This window comes from Chiloscyllium plagiosum, unplaced genomic scaffold (genome assembly GCF_037043375.1).
Source record: "Chiloscyllium plagiosum isolate Xiang-an unplaced genomic scaffold, Cpla_swu_hap1 HiC_scaffold_5, whole genome shotgun sequence".
Classification (NCBI taxonomy): domain Eukaryota; kingdom Metazoa; phylum Chordata; class Chondrichthyes; order Orectolobiformes; family Hemiscylliidae; genus Chiloscyllium; species Chiloscyllium plagiosum.
The window spans coordinates 81,821,805-81,836,704 of record NW_028270143.1 but is presented as its reverse complement, the minus strand read 5'-3'; the positions used below and the strand labels follow the sequence as shown (position 1 = coordinate 81,836,704).

The following is a 14,900-nucleotide window of genomic DNA, read 5'->3' as shown; positions in this document are numbered from 1 at the left end:
CTAAAGCCCTTCAACCTTGACTTTTTTTGGAGTTTATGCCTTTTATGACCTCTCTGAAAAACAAACCAAGGATGACATAACCTTGTTAAAGGAGCAGCATCATCACAGGTGGCCCAAATGAATGAGTAAGTGGCGTAGAAACTATGCCAGTCTAGTGGCCTGCGAGATTATAGCAGTCGAGAGTGTGGAGAGTGAGCAATAAGGAGAGTGAATGAGCATAGGACATGGTGGGATATCAGTGCAGGAGTAGATATAGAATGTGTACGGGGTAGAAGAGGAAAGGAGTGTGGCATTTACCTTGGAGAAGCAGAGAAGGTCATTGATCTTCCTATAGCATGGTTGGACAAACCTCCAGACTGTTGAGGTGGCACTGACCTGATGGTGACCTTGGACCAGGTCAGTGGCTGCCAGGGCCTGGCAACATTGCCTCCGCTGCCAGTCTTCTAGGAAGAAGCACCTATTCTATGTGCCACCCCATCCACCACACTCTCCATAACGAGGCTGTTGGAGAATCACAGTGCTATCTTCTGTCTGAATCCGAGTAGAGTAGCTGAACAATGTCAGCTCTTATTCAGGTGTACAGTGCCTTTTAAATATGGTGCAGACACCAGGGATGCTGGTCTTTCAGCTACGAGTGGTGACTTGTACTGGGAAGGGCATGTGGTACAACAGGGCTAGAATCAGATGTAGGAGCCTTGTAGTGAGAATCTCTCTAAAAATACAACTCACACTTAGCCAAAAAAGTGTATTATTTAACTCACTGTTGCCACTGAAGAGATAGTAGCTAGATCTGTGTTATATGAATGTTGACAGTAATACTGATGACAAATTAACAGGAAAACTGACTAGCTCCCCCAAGAGGCTGCATTTATATAATTGTGGACGGATCTGTTCCAAAACTTGAGTTAACCTTTTTGGGCCGATTGACTTTTTCAACAGTTTTAATGGGAGGTAACTACCTCTTGCTGATTTCTTTTGACTGGGAGATTGGACAGCTGGGTGGTTATGACTCGAGGCCATTACTTACTTGATTTCTTGCTGGCCCTGGGTGCTGTTCCTGGCAGTGTTGGCCTGGCAGGGAAACAAGTGTGGTGGCTTTAAGTTTGAATAATGGAGTGGACACCAACAATATCACAGACATTTCGAGAGGGGGCCCAGCTGACTTGGGATGGAATCCCTTTCTGTGTATAAGTTAAAATTGCACTTAGCCAAGTAAAGAGGGAAATAGTCATTCGCCTGCTCATGGATTTTGTTCACAAGTACATGATGCACAGATCTTCGAGATAAAGAGGGAGAAATATACTCAGCATCAGCCTCCATCCTGATTGATGCTACATGCAGACCACTACCTAAAGACGTTACATGCACACTCTTCTGGACAGACTTTTTCAAGAGTGTTAGGTGGTACAACACCATCCAACTGCTTGGAGCGTCTCGTGGTAATGTGGCCAGACCCATCCTTTGCAACATTGGGCGCCGAGAGAGCCTCAGCACTGAATGACACTTGGTGTTTGTGCATTGACAGTCTGTGCACAGTTTGATACAGCTACACAAAAAAGGCACCAATCAGGATGGAGGCTGAGGAGTGGGCCTCAGAGTGAGGAGATCCTTGTTAGATGACTCCTTGACTGTCAAAATGATGTTACAGAATGTATCAGCAGCAGAATTTTTAAACAGGCACCAAGACATAGCTGAGCTGGTGGTGAGAAAAAAAAACCTCATCAGATCTTTTTTGCAAATCCAGAGTCTCACCCTTTCGCGTATTGACCATGAGGTTGTTATGGTGAGCAAGAGGCCATTAATTACCTCTTTCTGGAATGTGTATTTGCAATGAAGGTCTGGATGGAGGCACAGTGTTTCTTTTCAAGGTTTATCTTCACATGGAGCAGCCCTGTGACACATTACACTCTGCTCAATGAGCCGTTCCCAAGGTCCCACCCAGATATAAAATGACCAGCAATTCAGAAAGAACGTTTTTGGTTTGGCTGAAACTTGCTGTTCTTCCACTGCAAAGAGTTCTGCAGACTGGCACATTCCAGGTCCAGGACTCTGTGCTCAGGGTTCCAATAAAGCTTGGGGCCTTACAACAGAGGAGCATAGGGAAAGGCCACTGATGAAGGCCTTTCAGCTGTAACAACACTAAATGGTTAGAAAATGTGTAAACTTGAAACCTCTTAACATTCCTTGTCAGGCAAACAGTTTATGTGAACATCAATAGTATTAAACTTGCACTGAGATACCTCAGACTGAAATGTGCTGCATGGAAAAATAAAAGTTGAATTCTATTACTTTTCTCCAATATTCAATTTGAAAACTTTCATCCTTGCACCATGGACTTGAGATTATCACTATCAAGGCATCTTACAGTGTGGAATACGCTATATGGAGAAAAGTCGAATTTTATTGCACATTCCATTTGAAATCTTTGCAATGGGTTTTTACAACAGTTTTGGAAAGAAAGCAATATTCCCACCTCAGTTTAACTGACCTTACTTCCTGTTTCTAATTGTTGAAATTTCCACAAGATTTCTAATTAATGTGATGATAAATTCACTGGATGAATTTCTAAGCACTTGCAGTCATCTTGCCTGGTGCCAGCAAATCTCAAAAGTGGCAAATGGCACTGCTTGTAATTTTCTGATGTGCATTGGCAATCAGCAAGGTTCTTCACTGCCAATGCATTTCGGAAAATTAAATCCTGTTTGTTGGTGTAAAGAAGTGTGTTCCTTTTTGTTTCCAAGAGGGTGCAAAAACTCAACTGAGACAAATACACTTGATTGCAATCTAATAGCAAAAGTAAGATTTAAGTTTTAATAACATTTCTTAACATTACATGATTAGTCCAAATCCATTTGGTAACTAATGGAATAGAAGTTGATGTGAACTTGAATTTAAAAATATATTACTGACAGATGTTAAAATGCTACTCTGTTATTTTTGGAAGCAAATTAATTCTAAAAAACATGAAGTAAATTATTTTGTTCAATTATGATTTTTCTCTTGTTCTTACAATGAATTTTGATAATCACATCGACCAAAAGATATTTTCCAGTAAAAATGCTTCAGATTTGAGTGGTTAAAAACATGAATAAACACTGCAAAGTAATATTAAATATTAGTAATGATTTGTACGGTCTTTCTTGATCTGAGCTCCCCAGTGCCTCTAAGAGCAATTTTTATTTTCAAATGTTCAGTGCAATACGTGAAATTGTAGTCAATTTTCTGTGCAGGCAGCTTTCGCGTCTTGCTGGGGATAGGACTGGAATACATTTTATATGGTAAGCTTGTGTTCAAACAGGGCAAGAAGCAGTAGGAAAGACCAACCCAGAAGCAGTCCAATGTTCTGAAAGGTGAACATTAACCAGGGCTTTGTTGTTTTCACATGTGCCATTTCAGGAAGCTGTTATAAAGAGAAAAAAAGATGGGATTAGGCTCTTATTATAAATGGTAAGCTCGGTTAAAAGATGTCTCCCTCATACCATGTATCATTTCTCAGCTAGTGAGATGGAACAGTTAAAGATTAATTGTCATCCAATGGTTTGTCACCATTCTTTGAAAAAATTGTCTGGAATTACTCGGGACAGCACCACACTTGGGGAGGATCTTGCACTCACACCCTTCGTGGGTTTGGTGAAAGCTGTTAGCATTTACAGAGAAGAGTAATGGGTGGGAAGCAGCTCCATCCCATAAAAAGTTTGTGGTGAGTGGTTTGTGGGTAGCTCCTGGGGAGGCAGGAGCTTGAAACCAAAAGAGATGAGGCAGGTTGCTGGCTACTCTGAGAGCTTGGAATACAGGAAGGTATTTTCATGATGATAATCCATTGACATCAAATGCTTAGAAGAAAAAGAAAGAGCAAAGGCCGGAGGAGACTCCCAGTTTCATTGCATGTAGGATGCCTAGAAATAAGGCCCAGTCAATATACAGCCAAAGTAACGGACCAACTATTGCTATCATGCAATATATGACGTTTTGTTATTAAGACAAGTAAGTTCTTGTTGAGAATTACTAGGAGTTCATATTTTCTATCATTACTACTGAACAGGTCCTTACAGCTGTATCGAAAGGAGAACTAATGGCAGTAATTCAACCTAATTATTAAATGGAAGTAGTTTGTTCTGCAACAATAGACTACAAACTCCTTCCATCACTCATGCAATCAAAATGTTCTGAGGATTTACATGGGATCCAATGATGATCCTTAGCCTCAGGTGATTGTTGTATCAGCAGCACCACTTCCAACCCTGTGGTGCCATTGTGCAATACAGTTGCTGGCCTTTGATTTGCCAGTATGCCAACATTCATGGTTCATTTCTATGTTCATTCCTATCTGGCATAAAAACAAAATGAGAAAGATGGCCTGATCATGGATAACAAATGATATTAGGGATAGTGTATAAGATCTCAGGAGGGGACATACAAACTGGCCAAGAAAAGAACATGCCGACCTGAGGATTAGGAGCAGTTTAAATTTTAGCAAAGGAAGACAAAGAAAAAATAGAGCATGAGAGTAAGCTTCCAGGGAACACACAAACTGATTGTAAAAGGTTCTATAAATAGGTGAGAATAAGATTAGTGGTTCGAATCCAGCCTCGGGCTGTGTGGAGTTTGCATATTCTCCCCGTGTCTCTGTGTTTCCTCCGGGTGCTCCAGTTTTCTCCCACAGTTCAAAAAGATGTGGAGATCAGGTCAATTGGCCATGCTAAATTGCCCATAGTTTTTGGTGCATTAGTTAAAGGGAAATGGGTCTGGGTGGGTTGCTTTTTGGACTTGTTGGGCCGAAGGGCCTATTTCCGTACTGTAGGGAATGGAATCTAATCTAATGTAGTCTAACTATAGGTCCCGTGCATTTAGAAACAGGGTAAGTAATAATGGGGAACTGAGAGATGGTAGACTAATTAAATAAATCCTTCACAAAGGAAGACAAAAATAACATTCTAGAAGTATTGGGGAGCACATCGTCTAGTGAGAAGGAGGAACTGAAAGAAATTAGTATTAGTTAAGAAATGGAGTTGAGAAAATTGATGGAATTAAAGGCCGATAAATCTACATACCAGAGTCTTTAAGGAAATGGACCTAGGGATACTGGATGCATTTGTGGTCATGAATCCATGTAAGATTCTGTAAATCCCTTTTTTAGAAATATAATCAATCTGAATATTGGGGCACAGACATCCTCACACATGGCACCTCACACCTTCAATGCATTATGTGAGCTGACCTGACACCTATTGTTAAAGTTCACTTGAGAATGTAACTTTAAAAAAATTGTTCTGAGGATTTACATATGAAAGAACTGATACCAACATGGTCATTCTAAAAAATGAGATACTTAACAAACAATCAGTTACATGACACTGTGGGCTTTTGCTATAAATTCTGTGTCTTACAATCTTATGCTCCACAACCACTTGATGAAGGAACAGCGCTCCGAAAGCTAGTGCTTCCAAATAAACCTGTTGGACTATAACTTGGTATTGTGTGATTTAACTTTGTACCCCCCAGTCCAACAGTGGCATCTCCAAATCATTATAAAGGATATAATAGTAAAGCATTTGGAAAACAGTGGCAGGACTGGACACAGAGTCCAATCTGTAAATTGGAATCCTGCCTATCAAGTCCACTGGAATTTTTTCAGGATGTACCGAATAAAGTTGATCAGGGGTGCAGCACATTTACCTGAACATTCAGAAGGCTTTTAATAACATCCCAATTAAGAGATTAATATGGAAAAATCAAACACATGGTATAGGGGGTCGTGTATGGACTTGGATAGTCAACTGGTTGGCAAAGAGAAAAAAAAAGAGTAGGAACAAGTAAGTCTTTATCGGAGTGGCAGGCAGTGATTAGCGGGATATCATGGGGATCAGTGCTTGGACCACAGGTATATATTAATGATTTAGGAGTGGGTATTTAATTTAATACCTCAGGTTTGCAGGTGACACAAAGCTGAGTGGAAGGCTAAACTGTTGGGAGGATGCAGGAATGCTTCAGTGTGAGATGAACAAGTTAGGTGAGTGGGCTAATGCAATACAATGTGGATAAATTTAAGGTTGTCCGTGTCGGTAGCGAAAGCAGGAAGGCAGATTATTATCTGAATGGTGACAGATTGGGAGAGGAGGAAATGCAATGAAACCTGGATGTTGCTTGTACATCAGTCACTGAAAGTGAACATGTAGAGATGCAGCAGGCCAAATGGTCTTCATAATGAAAGGCTTCGCAGACAGGAGCAGGAATATCTTGCTACAATTTTACAGAGCATTAGTGAGACCACACTTGGAGTATTGCGTGTAGTTTTGGTCTCCTTATCTGAAGGAGGATGTTCTGGCTATGGAGGGAGTGCAATAAAGATTTACCAGATTGATTCCTGGGTTTGCAAGGCTGAAATATGACTGAATTGGTTAGGATGAATTTACTGGAGTTTAGAGGAATGTGGGGGATCTCACAAAAAACTATAAAATATGAAGAGACTGGGTAAATTCAGGATGGATGTTCCCAATGACTGGGGAGACCAGAACCAGGGATCTGAATTTAAGGATGTGGGTAGCACATTTAGGGTGGTGACGAGGAGACATTTCTTCACTCAGAGTGATGAGCCTCTGGAATCCTCTCCCACAGAAAATAGTTGATACCAAAACATTGAATTTTTCCAAAAAGAAGTTAGGTATAATTAGAGTCACAGAGATATACAGCACAGAAAGAGACACTTGGGTCCAACTTTTCCATGCCGACCAGTTATCCCAACCCAATCTAGTCCCACCTGCCAGCACCTGGCCCATATCCCTCCAAACCCTTCCTATTCATATACCCATCCAGTTGCCTTTTAAATGTTGCAACTGTACTAGCCTCCACCACTTTCTCTGGCAGCTCGTTTTATATAGGTACCACCCTCTGCATGAGAAAGTTGCCCCTTGGGTTTCTTGTATATCCTTCCCCTCTCACCCTAAACTTATGCCCTCTAGTTCTGGACTCCCCCATGCCTGGGAAAAGACTTTGTCTATTTATCCTATTCAATGCCCCTCATGATTTTATAAACCTCTACAAGGTCACCCCTCAGCCTCTGGCACTCCAGGGAAAACAGCCCCAGCCTATTCAACCTCTCCTTGTATCTCAAATCCTCCAGTCCTGGCAACATCCTTGTAAATCTTTTCTGAACCCTTTCAAGTTTCACAACATCCTTCCAATAGGAAGGAGACCAGAATTGCACGCAATATTCCAACAGTGCCCTAACTAACATCCTGTACAGCCGCAACATGACCTCCCAACTCCTGTACTCAATACTCTGACCAATAAAGAAAAGCATACCCAATGCCTTCTTCACTATCCTATCTACCTGTGACTCCACTTTCAAGGAGCTATGAACCTGCACTCCAGGGTCTCTTTGTTCAGCAACATTCCCTAGGATCTTACCATTAAGTGCGTAAGACCTGCTATGATTTGCTTTCCTAAAATGCAGCACCTTGCATTTATCTAAATTAAACTCCATTTGCCACTTCTCAGCCCATTGGCCCATCTGATCAAGAGCTTAAAAACGTATTGCTGGAAAAGCGCAGCAGGTCAGGCAGCATCAAAAGAACAGGAGAATCGACATTTCGGGCATAAGCCAGCAACACATTTTTAACTTCTGATCTCCAGCATCTGCAGTCCTCACTTTCTCCCATCTGATCAAGATCCCATTATAGTCTGAAGTAACCTTCTTCATTGTCCACTACACTTCCAATTTTAGTGTCATCTGCAAACTTACTAGCTATACCTCTTATGGTTACATTCAAATCATTTATGTAAATAACAAAAAGTAGAGGACCCAGCACCAATCCTTGTGGCACTCCAGTGGTCACCAGCCTCCAGTCTGAACAACAACCCTCCACCACCACCCTCTGTCTTCTACCTTTGAGGCAGTAGTGTATCCAAATGGCTAGTTCCCCCTGTATTCCATCTAACCTTGCTAACCAGTCTCCCATGGGGATCCTTATCAAATGCCTTACTGAAGTCCATATAGATCACGTCCACCGTTCTGCCCTCATCAATCTTCTTTGTTACTTCTTCAAAAAACTCAGTCAAGTTTGTGAGACATGATTTCCCATGCACAAAGCCATGTTGACTATCTCTAATCAGTCCTTGCCTTTCCAAATACATGTACATCCTGTCCCTCAGGATTCCCTCCAACAACTTGCCCACCACCGAAGTCAGACTCACTGGTCTATAGTTCCCTGGCTTGTCCTTACCGCCCTTCTTAAATAGTGGCACCACGTAGGCCAACCTCCAGTCTTCCGGCACCTCACCTGTGACTCTCGATGATCTAAATATCTCAACAAGAGGCCCAGCAATCACTTCCCTAGCTTCCCACAGAGTTCTAGAGTACACCTGATCAGGTCCTGGGGATTTATCCATTTTTCTTAGATTAGATTTGATTAGATTCTCTACAATGTGGAAGCAGGCCCTTCGGCCCAACAAGTCCACACCGACTCTCCGAAGAGTAACGCACCTAGACTCATTTCCCTCTGACTAATGTACCTAATACTATGGGCAATTTAACAATTCACCTAACCTGCACATCTTTGGACTGTGGGAGGAAACCGGAGCACCCGGAGGAAACCCACGCAGACACAGGGAGAATATGCAAACTCCACACAGACAGTCACCCCGAGGCTGGAATTGAATCTGGGACCTTGGCGCTGTGAGGCAGCAGTGCTAACCACTGTGCCACCGTGTCATCCCAATTCTAATTCTAATTCTTAAATCTAAAGGGATCAAAGGGTAAGGTGAGAAAGTGGGAACTGAGCGTTGGGTTGGATGATCAGCCAAAGTCATATTGAATAGTAAAGCAGGTTTGAAGGGCTGAGTGGCTGCTATTTGCTATGTTTGTGTGTATCTATACCAATGCCAGCATATCCAGCAGGCAAGAGATCTTCCTCAGGATTTTGATCCTAGGCACTTTCCTGTCATTGACCTGTCGAGTGCTGGAACATGGGCCTTCCCTAAAGGTAATCTGGAGTTCTTAGCAGTTCTTCAGCCTCCACAAATGCCACTGTTGTTTCCACCCTTGTCACTTACATACAACAATACATTCTAGCTTGTCTAATGCAAAAAACATTTGGCTCCAAACTGATGAGTTTGGGAAAAGCAAAAGTGAGCATTTTCAGTTGTGTGGTGGCAAGAATGTAGGGGTGACTCTAGATTTTAAAAAAATTCTAATGAAATGTTAAGAATTTAATTACACGTATTCTTTATATATGATGATTGCATATCACAACGTAACAGCTCACAGTAACAAAATGTTTCTTAAAAAGTTACAGCGCAAATTTTTTCTTAATTAATTGTCAAGTTTTGTCCCTCAACATTATGATGATTATTTGGGGACATGGGCTGCAGTCCTGGAAGGTCTTCATGACAATATTACCATAACTAAGGGATATCATTAGGTGGTGCTAATATTGTATTCCCCTACTGTGTTATTAGGAACTGATAAGAACCTAATTGGAAGTAAGCATAACATTGCAACTCTGCTGAAAGAATTGAGTTTTTCTTATGTTTTGTCCAAACTTACTCACAAACTGCTAACCCTGTCCCTATGGTGGCCCTCATGTCTGATGCTAACCCAATTTTCCTGCTTGCCAAAGCTCGAAGTTCTTACTATCACTTGGGTATCTCAGGTACACTGGCAACTCTGGCACTAGTGCCATATTAAAAAGGCTGATATACAAGTGGTTGAGCATTGACATTCTGGAGTGGCCTTGCATGGTGTCTGATATCTTTCCCAGTGAGCTCTGACAATGTGGAAATGGTGCTTTAACCCTCCCACAGGAACATGTTCAGAGGTGCTCGTGAATGGGTGGTGCAGACGATGGCTGACTATTTCCCCAGGAACAACAGAGGAGGCCACGACATGAGACCCTGCCAGCCTGGTCTGAGGACATTACCTGAGTCAGTGCTGCCTGCACAGCCTGGAGGAATACAGAGCAGTGCAAGAAGAAGATCAATAAGCTTCTCTGCTTCTCAAGCCTCTGCTGTCTCCTATCTCACACTCACACTCTCTTCAACAGCACACACCTCCCACCAAGGCTTATGCTCTACCATTCTCACTGTTACATGTAATATCCTTCCTCATTCCTCCTTATCCAATCAGTTCCACCAGCAAAACCAATACTGCCTTGTTTCTACATTACCTACTCAGCCATTCCGGATAACTTTATCACCAGCACCAGTTATAGCAGCAGTGCCTCCACTTCCATCAGACTCAATTCCTCACCATGTCTCATTACAAATCTAAACAGTCTATAATAGGGCAGAAAGAGCGAGAAAGAGGATTCTGGCATTTGCACATCGGGATGAGGTGTTGAGATATGCTTGTCCTACCAAATGAGTAAGTACCATTCCCTATTCCAGTTAAACTCTCATGTTAACCCTGTTATCAATGTTATTCATGGTACACAACTTCAAAGTCATGGCCACCATGTCTTTTGTGCATCGCATGTACCAAAGCTGGAGTCCACCCTGTTGTCAGGGAAGTGGCCCACTCCACAAGAGGATTCCCCCAGGATCCCTGAGGAGGAGAGTTCAGCAGTTCCTTAGGAAGCCAACAAAGCTGCACCCCAAACCCCAACTCAAGTTCCAATACATCAATAGGAACCTGAGCTAGAATTGGGAACTCCAGCAGGTAAGCACATCATGGGGAAGTCTCCACAGATGGCTGAGCAAGAAACACTCCAGGTTGCTGGCATTTGGAATAGGCACATGCTCAGCCCCTGGCAGAAAAGGATTCTGTGCTGTCTGCAATCAGGGACTTCATTTCCATGCACAAGGAGACAGAGAGGCGCTAGGTGATAGGGTTATGTTAGGTGGAATACAGTAGCCCTCAGTGCAGAGGCTGCAGAATTGCAGCAACATTATAGGGACTCATTACTTTCAGATCATTTGGGGTGTGTCACTTCAGAGATAATGTTTTGGTCTATGTGTTAGTCAGAATCTGTTACAACATCATATTGACAGAATTACAGAAAATATTCTTGGATGTATATATATGCTGCTGATAATGTGGTGATGTGCAAAACTAAAGAAGAGCACAACTGAAGTCTACATTGACTCATGACTACTGTTCATCATGAAGATTAGATTAGATTACTTACAGTGTGGAAACAGGCCCTTCGGCCCAACAAGTCCACACCGCCCCGCCGAAGCGCAACCCACCCATACATTTACCCCTTACCTAACACTACGGGCAATTTAGCATGGCCAATTCACCTGACCCCTGCACATTTTTGGACTGTGGGAGGAAACCGGAGCACCCGGAGGAAACCCACGCAGACACGGGGAGAACGTGCAAACTCCACACAGTCAGTCGCCTGAGGCGGGAATTGAACCCGGGTCTCTGGCGCTGTGAGGCAGCAGTGCTAACCACTGTGCCACCGTGCCACCCACCAGCAACTCATTGCAACAACAGAAAGTGCCAGGTGAATGTAAGTCAGATCAATGTTTTCAACTCTATCTATTCATGTTATGCCTATACACCAAGACAAGGACAACTTGCAGAGATGTTTTGGATCTTTTTTAACTTCCCAGCACCATTCATACCAAACCTCTCTGAAAAAGCTTAAGTGAATTGTTAAGGAAAGACATACCATATGTAAGGCAGGAGGATCATCAATACATGTTCAATCACTCAGATAAGCACAGCAGCGGAACCTTGCTTCATATAGTGTTGAACACCTAGAGCATGCATCATATAAAAATGACAAACCAATTGCATAAGTCTATCACAAATGCAATCCAATTACTCTACCACTTCCCTAGTATTTGATAACACAAAAGTCACTTTTATTTTTGTGTGCCATAATTATATCTTGCAAAAAGAGAGTATAGTGTTTTTGCTTTAAGACCTATGATGTTCTCAGAGGTGGGTATGTAGCTGTTCAAGAAGGCAACTCATCATTTCCTTAAGTGCTGTTAGGTAGACAATAAATGCTGGAATAGTCTGCAACACCCATGTCATGTGAATGTATTTACAAATATGCTGATGAGCTGAGGACCAGGCTGAAACCATGTGCTAATTAGTGTAGCCTAGCAAAAGCAAGCCAGAAGCATATTTGTTACTTGTACTCAGCTGTAACTAAAAGGTATAGTCTGAGCCGTTAGATGATTATTTTCAAATAAACTGAATTCATGTTTTTAATCTTATATTCAGAAATAATGTAACCAAATGACAGATTGCTTGTGATCTTTTTTAAAGCTTTGAATACAAACTTATTCTCCTTCATAAATAATACACCAAAGAGTGGAGGTCATTTTAAAATTTGAAGTCAAGATATTTCAAAGTGAAATATGTTTTCAATATGTCCATTTTGTCAAAAATAGAATGTGATTTCTGAACTCTTCCATCATTCTACCATTTGCTATCCTGGATATAATTTGCAAATCAGCACAGCTTTTATAATGCTAGCTTCACTCTTTCTCAGTGAAGATTATATTGTCAAAGTGAGACAGCTGCAGCCTTCACATTTAGTGGGGAGCTGTATCTAATTTTTCAACCAACAACCAAGGTTACTGCAGGCTTTAGTTGTCCAGAAGCCTAATCAAATTGAATTTGGCCACTTTATGAAAAATAAGCTTTAGTTTGCTCCATCCAATTTGGCACTAGTGTTTCCACTATATACTTGCACTGCTCAACATTTGTGTAATTGGAAAATGTGTTTATTAGGGCATATTGCAGGGTAATATTACTGATGTGATGCAGTTAGTTATGTATATAATTTTTAATTGGCATATTGTACAATCTGAGTGACATGAATACAAGACTAGAACTTAAATGTAACAAATTATTGTAAGTGACATCAAGTCATAGAGATATACAGCATAGAAACAGACCCTTCAGTCCAACTCATTTATGCCAACCAGATCTCCTAAATTGATCCAGTTCCATTTGCCAATATTTGGCTCACATTGTCCTAAACTCTTCCTATTTATGTACCCTTCTAGACACCTTTTAAATGTTGTCATTGTACCAGTCTCCACCACTTCCACTGGCAGCTCATTCAATACGCACACTACCCTTTGCATGAAAGGTTGTCCCTCAGGCCCCTTTTAAATCTTGCCACCCTCACCTTAAACCTATGTCCTCTAGTTTTGGATTTGCCTACTGTGGAAAAAAGACTTAGGCTTTTCATCCTATCCATGCCCCCTAATGACTTTATAAACATCCAGAAGGTCACCCCTCAGCCTCCGACGCTTCAGGGAAAATAGCCCCAGTCTATTCAGCCTTTCCCTATCGCTCAATCCCTACAATTCCGGCAACATCCTTGTAAATCTTTTCTGAACTCTTTCATGTTGAACAACATCCTTGTAAATCTTTTCTGAACTCTTTCATGTTGAACAACATCCTTCCAATAGGAGGGAGACCAGAACTGAACACAATATTCCAAAAGTGGCCTCAACAATGCCCTGTACAGCCATAACATGACATCCAGCTCCTACACTCTATGCACTGACTAATGAAAGCAAGCATGCCAAATGCTTATTGGGATACACATCATACTGAAATACCAGACACAAACCTCCATCTTGTGTTTTACTTTGAAAGTGCTGCTGAGGCAAAATGTTCATGTGGAGAAGTTGCATTCTCCACTTTTACCATTCAGTGGAACATTATGCAGGTAAATTAGCTAGCTGTGATAAAGCGTTAGTGGAAATTCTCAGTTCAATTTTTTTCCCATTTTTATTCAAAGACTTCTTTTCATCATGGTTATTTTATAAACAGTTTTACCTGAAAAATGCCTTTGAAACAGATTATCAGATTATCTTAATTACCCAGGTACAGTCCATAAAATTCAATAGGGATTCTTGTGGCTAATAATGTATCAAAATATTATTTTAGATTATAAAAATTACTGTTACTGAAATACTGTACCAATATTTGTAAGATTAAGCGTACTTTCTTGTGAACATAATAAGTATATCAATCTAAATATTTTAAGATGTAAGTTTGATTTAAGACTTTCAGATCAATTGCCTAGCAATATAACTACACTATAAATGACTTTTTGTGCGATGATTTGCAGCAAGGAATTTTTGCTGGATTAAACCTGGAATAATAAAACTGACCTTGTTTTATTGTCTTGAAATTCCATTTCCCATTTAAAGTGGCTATTAGTTTAATGAGGGTCACAAAATGTGACAATGTACATTTGAATTTATTTCATGTTGGAGTTTAATTTGGATAAATGCAAGGTATTGCATTTTGGTAAAACAAACAAGGGCGGGACTTATACAATTAAAGATAGAGCGTTGTGTAGTTTGCATCACGTATAGATAAGGTGGTTATGAAAGCATTTAGCATGCTTGGCTTCATTGCTCAGACCTTTGAGTATCAGAGTTCGGATGTTATATTGAGGTTGTACAGGATATTGATGAGGCCTGTTCTGAAGTACTGTATCCAGTTCTGGTCACCCCGTTGTAGGAATGGTAGTATTAAGCTGGAAAGGGTTCAGAAGAGATTTACCAGGATGTTACTGGGAATGAGGATTTGAGTTATGAGGAGAGGTTGGATTGACTGGGACTTCTTTCACTGGAGCATAGGAGGTTGAGGAGTGACCTTATAGAGGCTTATAAAATCAGGATGGGATAGATAAGGTGAATAGCAAGACTTTTCCCTTGAAATTCCTTACATTTCAAAACTAGGCCATATTTTTTAAAGTGAGAGGAGAAAGATTTAAATCTTAAAGTCATGAGAGGCAATGTTTTTAGACAGAGAGTGGTTCGTGTGTGGATTGAACTTCCAGAGAAAGTGATGGATGCAGGTACAGTTGCAATGTTTAAAAGACATCTGGATAAGTACATGAATAAGAAATGTTTGGAAGGCCAAGCGCAAGCAGGTGAGACTAGCTTAGTTAGGGATTATATTCAGCATAGTT

The 14,900-nt window shown here is 41.2% G+C and overlaps 1 protein-coding gene across 2 annotated transcripts in view; it reads right to left on the bottom strand.

Moving 5' to 3' along the window:
• Positions 1–2,785: 2,785 nt before the first annotated feature.
• Positions 2,786–14,900, bottom strand: part of LOC122550319 (zinc transporter ZIP12-like) — an 84,976-nt gene continuing 72,861 nt past the window's right edge. For both annotated transcript variants that reach the window (XM_087986846.1, XM_087986847.1), the window contains one exon: positions 2,786–3,400. In XM_087986846.1, the coding sequence (XP_087842972.1) occupies positions 3,272–3,400 (129 nt within the window). In that variant the 3' untranslated portion in view covers positions 2,786–3,271. The remainder of the gene's footprint in view (positions 3,401–14,900) is intronic.